Consider the following 8,816-nt stretch of genomic DNA (forward strand, 5'->3'; position numbering starts at 1 on the left):
CTTTGCCGAGAGCAGCGAAAGATAAATGAGTGTTGGCGCCGCCGATCGTTGCTTACCGATTCTCTGGAGGCTCCGTTCTGTTCTGTAATCGTATGAGGTTCGTATGAAGCGTAGCGTTGAAGTCGGCTCACTGGAATAGTTGAATAGCTTCACAAAAGTTTTTTCACCACACTTCTCACATTGCAACGCGATGCGTTGTGGAATGCATCTGTAAATTCACTTGAAAAAAAAAAGGCGTATTTTTGAGACGGGATTTGTTGTTGGAGCACACACTTCGCAATAGGTCACTGAGACGGGTTCGTGAATAGTCAAGGTTTCGGTGTTTGAAGGTGATCAGCATGCTTACTGACATTTGTCGACAACACACGTACGCAATTGGGTTGTAAAGTTGTAAATTTAAATTCAATAAGTGCCAATTTTTACTTCCCAATCAACAATTATCGTCCTGCCGCGAACTATCCCGCCGATCGGCGGAAAGGTGGATCGCGAGTGTGTGTGTGTGCGCGAATTGGTCGGATAGGCAACCAAGAAGACGAGCTGCGCAATGCTCAAACGATCTGAAATGTCTTCTCTGGCGTGCCGTGGAGCAAAAGAGAATGTGACCGCCGTCGCGCGCGTGTTAAGGCGTGAAATGGCACGAAACGGAATCTGAGTGGAGTTTGCAAATACCGCAAAGCATAAACCTAAAAATAGGAAGAAAGCCGACACTGCCTGTGTTTGTGTGTGGGAAGCGAAGATAACGGGCTACGTGGATTAGGAAAAAAACGCGCTGAGACACTTTTAGGAATTTTGCAAATTAGCAATTCACGGTTCTGCGACGAAACTGTACAAAATTCGCCAGATTCTCCGCAGCTGGTGTTCATTTTGTTGTGAAATATTTGCATGGCTCTCTCGCATGACGCACTGCTTCAGGAATGATCCGATACCGTTTTTAACACTTGCCCACTAATGGAATCGGTCGCCATCGGGGCACACTTTGGGCTTTGGGGACGTTTGCTCGTGCAAAGTGGAGGCCGTCGGCGCGACGTCGAGGCCCGATTCGGGGTGCATATCGTCTCGGGACCATCGTCGCGGCCAACGTACGCGCCAATCGGCGGTACAAATATTTGAACGTCTTGCGCTGGCGTGAACAACGGTCCACCGGACTCGGGCACACTCTCTGCTCGGCCACTTGACACTCACATTTTCGCAACACACATCCACCGCGAGACACAGGCACCAAAAGCCACCACACCGAGCGGAGGATGGTAACCTTTCGCGGGGGCAGCCTTTTGGGGGAGTTGACTTCCAAACTGGAACCGGTTGTCGGTGGCCCTACCTATCACACGGTGACGGGGTCTGCACGTTTCGCACGATTCACCTCCGTGCGCTTCGAGCTCTCGAACTCAACTGACGGCGCCGCCGGCCGAGGGCTTCGTTTCAACCCGCACCATTTTCGGGCGCGGACGGCTGGATTCGCCTTCGCGAATCGCGAACGCACACCACGAGGCGGAGTGTGGCCTGTGGTCGCCACGCCATGTGCCCGGCGCGGTGTTTGTTTGCGTGAACGCGGAATAGCAACGCGCCTCCTGAAGCCGGCTCGGCCAGCATTGGGAAGGCCACAAGACGCGGCTGACCGGTTCGTTGCCACTTGCGCTTTCAAATCTCTTGATCGTTTACGGCGTGTCGGCGATCGTCACACAGACCCTACCGGTGGCGTTTATACGTCCCGGTCGAAGGTTTCGTTCAAGGCGTCTATCGACGACACAAACCACAACGAAGGTGAACGATTTCAGGGCGGCAAAAGTGATTTCTTGTTGATGCTCTGCGATGTAATAATTTTAATCATATTAGTTTCTTTTCGTTTGTAGCTGAAAATGCAGAATCGATCACACGAATCATGCGGCTAGGCCGCAGAAGAGGATGAGAAAGAAGAAGCATGCTTCAAACTGAAAGACAGATGGCGCCTTATCCACCGAGTGAAATATTTCATCGAACTGAAAAATTCAAACGAAACCGTCCCGAGTGTCAGAATTAACGACTCCGCAGTTTGTTTATTTTTGTGTCACCAAAGTATTTCCACGGTAATTACGCAGGAATTACGCAGCAGCGCAAAGGTTTTACTCGTCCGTATGAATGGAAGCTGCGTGTCATGTCCGGTGTTTGGGCGGTCATATATTTGCCCACGTTCTATAAACACGGTTCAGACGATTACCAGATGGTGTAGTAGTGGAACCGTTGCATCGTTGCGGATGCATCAAGTCCTAGAACTAAAGTTGCGTTGCCTAGATAAGATTGTCGAAGGCCCGCCGTGGGCCAACTCCGCACTGCACCGTGGGGCGCGCTGTAAATTCGGAAATCCAGTATTGCGCTCGTTCGTTTGATTATAAATACAATATTTTATTTTCACTTTCGATTTGTGTTTGCTCACATGCCTTATCTAACATACTCTCATTTCAGCGCACAAAACTTATCAACACACCGCATGCCCACACACACACACACGTAATGCGGGATCGCTGCGTCCTGACCTCCTGCACCGCCCGCTGTTGATGGGCGTTGGGAGCTGCCGGTGCGCGGTATCGACGAGGTCCCTGAAGGGACGAGGAAGGATTCGCGTCCCTGAATGCGGCCACCGAGATGTGATTTGAGGCTATCCACCAGAAACCGCCGTTCAGATCCGCTCGTATACATTCTTTTCGGCTACGTTCCATTTCAGACCACTCTGGCCAGCCAACAGTCTGACGGAATCGTTGAATCGGCGCTGTCTGATGGCTGACGACTGCTGGCCAAGCTCATTTGGCACAATCGAGGTTCGGTGAGACACATCATCACAGGCAAAACACTAAAAACCTTCATTCCCGTAGGACAACGCTGAAGATCATCGCGCGCGCCAGAGGTCAAGGAGTGGCATCCGCCTGCCCGTGTGTGTGTGTGTGCTAAGTTTTGGGCGCGCGTCATCAACGCGAGCAGTATGCCCGCTTTCGCACAACGAAGCGCCACCACGATTCTGATACTTAGGAGGTAGTGTTACAACTAGTTAAGCTGGTTGTCTTTTGGCAGGTTCCTGGAGTGCGCTGGGTGAGCGGACAAGAAAGAGAATACCGATCCGTGGGGCCCCGCGCCACGCCACACCGGTGTTGCGGGCGGCCAATTGTGGACAGGGCAGACAGGCAGACAACCGCCGTCGGCCACTAGGCCATCGTGTCGTGGTAGCCGGGCCGTGCGTCGAAGCTGCCGTAGTGCGTACCGTACTGGGTGCCCTGGTTGGCCTCAAGTCTGCAAACAAGTACACGCAAAGGAACACAAAATACCCATCAGATACACCGCCACCGCCAGAGCGCTCCCCGGCTAAGGCCGGACTTACTCGGTCACGGAGCGTGCCCAGTGTCCTTGTTTGCTTTGATAGCTGTTGCTGATTAGGAGATTGTTTACCGACGGGCGCCAGGAACCGATGAGCGAACTTTGGCTGCCAGAGAATCCCGCCTTGTTGCTGCGGTTAGATCGGTGAGGGGGGAAACAATAGGGTAAACAGACGAGACGGAACAAAACGATTGACCGAACGCAAGGGAAGGTCCAATGGCTTACCGGAACGTGATGTCAAGACTGCTGCTTCGGCTGACGGCGCTGTCGTTGTGGGAATCACCGTCCTGCGAGCCGGTCGAAGGTTTCAGCAGTGACTCCACGGAGGAGATCTCCTTGTACGGGGAGGGCGAGCGTTCGAAGAACAGGAACAGGATGGTGATCGTGCCGACGATCAGCTGCAGCCCGACGATGAAAACGGTGGACGCCCGGAAGCCGATCGCATCGAACAGTAGCCCGCTGACCGAAGGGCCGACGAAGGCACCGAACGCGAACGTCGACGTCCAAAGCCCGGATATGAGCCCGTACGTTTCGATGTTATCCGGGAGACCCTTTTTGCTAATGGTTCCGAAAGAAAAAAAAGGCCCATAGGTTATGTGACTTTCGTGAGCGCGCGCAAGATCTACGTACATCGCAATGTCGAGTGCGTCGGTAAAGCTGGACACAAGCACCGCCGCGATCCCTAGTCCGTGTAGCACCAGTCCGATGATGACGTAGGTGAGGGTTCTGGGTGCATGAGGAAGTGAGTCAGTCGGTGTTGCTTGAAGCGCACGTGAGCTGTTACTTACGTTTCGAGTGGGATGAACGAGGCAGGCCCGACCATGCAGAACCCGCCGACGACCAGGAAGCAGCCGATGGAGGACACGATTTTAGGGTTGAGGAACTTATCGACGCTCCACCCCCAGACCGGAGCCGTCAACGCGTACACCCCGCCGTTGATGACGAACACGACACCTGAAAGAAGGCCGCAGACGTTATGGAGGTGTTCGAGCGGAACCCTTCATCATCGCGGGGGCATCTTACCGAGCAGAATGGGCGAAAGATCGAACTGTCGCAGGTGCGGTTCCATCGTCGCACTGAGAAACCCGATCGAGGCGCTCGTGGCGCAGATGGCCAGCGCACACACGACGACACCGGGAATTTTGAGGACCGTCAGGAGCGAGGCGGACTTTTCCCGATTCTCGGTCGGATCGTCCGGGTGTTTCGGTAGGATGCAGAGCGTCAGGATGGCGGTCACGAAGAGGGCCGAACCGAGCACCACGAACGGGAGGTAGTAGCCACCGGCGCTGTACAGCGCCCCGCCAACCATCGGCCCCACGATGAGACCGAGCCCGAAGCAGGTCTCGAGCGAGGCGAACGTCGTCGCCACATTGTTCGGGAACTCCTTCGCGATGATGGCGAAGGATGCGGTCAGGAACGCGGCGTTACCGAGCGCCTCGACGATGCGTATCACGAACGCGAGCGTGATGAAGGGCATGTGGCCCGGGACGCGGTCCAGCAGCCCGAACAGGATCGCCGAGGTGCCCGTCGTGAAGATGCCACTGTTGAATAATACTTTCGGCCCGATCCGGTTGATAGATTGGCCGTAGATGGGCGAGATGATGAACACCACCAGCTCGAAGATGCCGAACACCAGCCCGTACTCGGTGGCGCTCGCACCTTTCGACTCTGCCTGCGGGCGGGAACGAAAACGGGACCCAGATGAGCGCGCTACTGTGCTGTTAGATAACGTACCCCAACAAGGTGCCATTGGAGCGGAGCGATCGCGAAACTTGAAACTCCCCCCCGAGGCGCCATTCTCAAGCGTCGCCAGTCTTGTGGCTAGCAAAAGTTGCATCAATTTTTCTAAAGCCCGTCTCAATTTGTCCGCCGTTCCGAATGTTGTAATTGATCATGACGCGTTGGGAGCGGAGAAGCGAGAGTTTCTCTTCCTTTCGGCTGATAACGGCGCAGAAGCCAGATAGGAAACGTTCGTTTTTGTGCGCAGTGCGCATTGATTAGAGCATTCCCCGGGTGATGGTACTAAGCTTGGAATAATAATTCCAAATTGGTAGATCTTGAGCAAGGTTAGTCACTAATTCAGTGACATTTAGTGACAGGAAGTACATCCAAGCATTATTGGTATCACATTACCTCACTCGGAATCCAAATAATTATTCTTGGAGCACTAGCAAAGGTTAAGGTGATGATGAATTTGACCCAAGGGCAGGGCCATAGGCCCTAGACAGAAGTTTCCTGTTTTCGAACTACGTCTACCCTGTGCGATCGCAATCATATGATTTTTTTGACGTAATAACTGATAATGCGAAGAATGTGAGTGTTTTTCAGGACCGAACAGACGATGGCAGGCATTTGCGGGTATTTCACGGGTATTGCCCGTCGGAACACTTCCGGTACGTACCTCATTCGGAAAGAACGGAGCCTGTAAGCTGACGCAAATGGCATTGCAGAAATCGGCCAGTCCCATAATCATCAGCGTCAGCCACTGACGGCGCGTAAAGTCCAGAACCATCGTTACGGTGCCAACGGTTCGCGTGTCCCCGTGTCCTCTGATCCTTTCGGATCCAAAGCTTAGGAACGATGCGCCCCGCAGCAGTGCCTGGTGTGCCGCTTGGCCTGCCCGAGCGAACCGATAGTGCGCTGCGTAGCGGCTTCTGCTGGGAAGAAGCGTAAATCGCTGACAGAACTCGGCCCAACGGCGCTGATACGCGCTCCGAGGTGGTGGCCTCAAAAGGGCGTCCCAGTCCCGGTGGTCAGGAAGCGTCGTCCGGGGTGCGCACTTACACACAACACTTTGGCGAGTCTCTTTGTGAGCTGCCCCACAGTTCACACACTACGGCAGCAGCAACACGGGACACAACTACTACACAACTGTCCCGCTTTTTTCGGGCGCTACAATCTACAGCAAGCCACTTAGAAAAGACACTCCTGCCGGCGGGCTCGGGAAGCGGCCTCAATCACTGGTCTGGAGGACACACCACACTTATTCCCGTTCGATACGGCTTCACTCTGTCTTCACCTCTGGCTGCGGTTGCAGATGCACCTATCACTGGCTGGCTTCTGATAGGCAGTTCCTTTTTGTACGCCTGTTCACGCTCCTCCACGTAGCCAATCAATCGCCCGTTTGGCGGCTCGGATCGCTCGATGCCGTCCTCGACCTTAGGGGTCAAGTCAGGACAAAGAATAATTGCGCCGACCGTGCTCGGCACCCGTGTGCGCCGTGGTGCCTCTGTAATCGCCTCACGCAAGGTACAAGGGACTAGGTACGAGCAGCACTCGAACGGCTAGTCGTCCTGGCAGCGTCCCGGAGCTGCTAGATGCGGGCACATTTTGCTCGGCACAAACCTCGGCACATCTTCCGGAGCGGAGAACACGGAGCGCAAAACCCGCAAAACGGAACGGATCGATCTCCGGAGACGGCCTAGACGGTGTGTGTGTGTGGAGCCCACCGGCACGCTGCTGCTGCTACTGCTGCGGAGACTGTTCGTTCGTTGTCTACGATGGACTGACTGACTGGCGCTGGGACCTGGTCCCGCGAGATATGGCCGCCAGGGCCCTAGGCCGCCCGGGCCGAAAGCTGATCGTGTGTGGTTGTTTCCGTTCGTTCGGCAATCGGATCGGATTGCAATATGTGTATGTGCGACTGTGCGCGTACTGGTTCTAGGTGCTGTGCGATGATCGCGACGCCATTATCAACGCAGACATAGAGAGAGCGATTTTTGCCCGTTCTATCGGTCCTTCGGAACTCCTCGAGCAGATAGCTGATGCTGCACCACGTACCCGGCGGATCGTACGGGGTGCGGTGCGGTGGCAGGTAGACCGAGGGATGACGTGCCCAGCCGCACATCCTTATGCAGCAGGTTTGCAAGCTCCTGCCATCGCCCCCTTCGTCACCCGTAAGCCCAAGCGTAAACGAACACCCTGACGGACAGCTATCAGCTCGCTCTCTGGATGCGCTCGGTGTGGACAGTGGTGTTAGCTAAAAATACGACCGACCGACCCGGGAGCTGTTGTTAGTCGGTGGCTGATAACGCCACCGGTGACCGGTGGCGAGGCTAAGGCCACACGGCCAATGATGTTAAAGGAATGTTTTTTGATGCCACCGTGTGAGTCATGGCAACATATCGGCTTCACTTTCGGTGGGTTCTCTCGGGTTCTCTCTCTCTGCCTCTCTACGCTTGCGTTACGGATGATTGTTTATGATGGAGTGCAATGATTTGTCTAATGCTGTTTCTGAAATTAGAAGGTCAGCCAAGTGGCCGAGGATTCGCCGTCCGTTTCGTGCGCCATATCAGGATGCTGGCTAATGTGTTTACGGCGAGTAATTTTATGTGTATAAATATTTATATTCTAGAAGCCATTATGCTTCATCGAAAGCCAATTAGCTGGAAAATGAACGAATGCCAGCGCATAAAATGCTTCTCCGAGTGCCGCAAAGTACTGACTTCGAGGCTTGAATTGTTGGTAAAATTGTCGTATAAATTGTTGAGACTGTGGCAGATAAGCAAAGAAGCGGTCTCGGGGAAAAGTTGTGACTACAGATGCGTGTAGTGTACAAACTAACCGACAAACACAAAACAATAGTGTTAGTTTCGGTTTTCTCATTAATGTCTATTTTGTCCCTGTAAAGTAATTTGCATCAGATATTATACACTTATGTAAGTGTTTTTTTCCAATCCTCGATGCACTTCAAAAAATCATGTTTTGTGATCTTGTTCAGTTCCTTCTTCGATGCCGTCTATATCTCCTCAATCGTAGCGTAGCGTCGTCCTTACATGGGCCTGGGAAATATGGTGGCCGTGGCATTATTAGTGTGTTGTTTTGACACAAAAATTCGCGCAGAAAGAACGATGTGTGAGCAGGGGCGTTATCTTGGTGCAAAAGCCGATTTTTGTTTTCCCACAAATCTGGGCAGATTGCTTTGCGCAAATTGCGCATAACTTGCAGGTAGTGTGCCTTATTCCTATTCTAACGATTTTTTGGTTTCCACGTCGTAATCATAAACCTGTGATACGTTACCAGTAATGACCCTCTGGAGCAAATGTGTTTCGTCCCGGGCAAAGTTCAACAGCTCCTTCGTTAATGCAATGCTTGTTTTGTTCGGTCGAAAATCGAAGATGACGCAAAACGCGTGCAAAGCAGCTGTCGAAAATTGACCTCTGAAGTTAGGCTGGCGATAGTAGTTTCAGAATTGCTTGGTATCAGCGAAAGAAATCCACATGATTTGACTTAGTAACACCTTGGTATGAAAATACTCCAAATAAATCTAACGAACCGTAACGAATCAAACTCTGCCACACTGGCACGTGCATTGCCAAAACGTAGCAAAAGGCTCACGTTTCCCAATGCTCCTTGGTTTCACGAAAACACATACCTACTTGATTACTGCAATCTTTTCACCCGTGTCGATAGTCTCTATCGGGGACCTTCAGTCCGGTGCTGTTTTGTGCCGTTTTTTGTTTACATGCGCGCCA

At 52.9% G+C, this 8,816-nt stretch overlaps 1 protein-coding gene across 1 annotated transcript; it reads right to left on the bottom strand.

Moving 5' to 3' along the window:
- Nucleotides 1-2,369: 2,369 nt before the first annotated feature.
- LOC128271273 (MFS-type transporter SLC18B1-like) lies at nt 2,370-6,887 on the bottom strand. The gene is made up of 7 exons (XM_053008730.1): nt 5,744-6,887; nt 4,366-5,014; nt 4,131-4,296; nt 3,973-4,068; nt 3,568-3,900; nt 3,347-3,472; nt 2,370-3,258 (listed from the first exon to the last, which is right to left on the bottom strand). Exons 1-7 carry the CDS (start codon nt 5,852-5,854, stop codon nt 3,174-3,176), a joined length of 1,566 nt encoding a protein of 521 aa, XP_052864690.1. The 5' UTR covers nt 5,855-6,887; the 3' UTR covers nt 2,370-3,173.
- Nucleotides 6,888-8,816: the final 1,929 nt, after the last annotated feature.

This window comes from Anopheles cruzii, chromosome 3 (genome assembly GCF_943734635.1).
Source record: "Anopheles cruzii chromosome 3, idAnoCruzAS_RS32_06, whole genome shotgun sequence".
In the NCBI taxonomy this organism is placed as follows: domain Eukaryota; kingdom Metazoa; phylum Arthropoda; class Insecta; order Diptera; family Culicidae; genus Anopheles; species Anopheles cruzii.

Bases quoted from the DNA above. Each gene is read 5' to 3' on its own strand.
- LOC128271273 (XM_053008730.1), bottom strand. From the start codon at position 5,854: ATGGTTCTGGACTTTACGCGCCGTCAGTGGCTGACGCTGATGATTATG. The intron at 4,297-4,365 runs GTAAGATGCCCC...GCCTTCTTTCAG, and splicing joins TCTTTCGCCCATTCTGCTCG to GTGTCGTGTTCGTCATCAAC. The intron at 3,473-3,567 runs GTAAGCCATTGG...ATCTAACCGCAG, and splicing joins AGTCTTGACATCACGTTCCG to CAACAAGGCGGGATTCTCTG.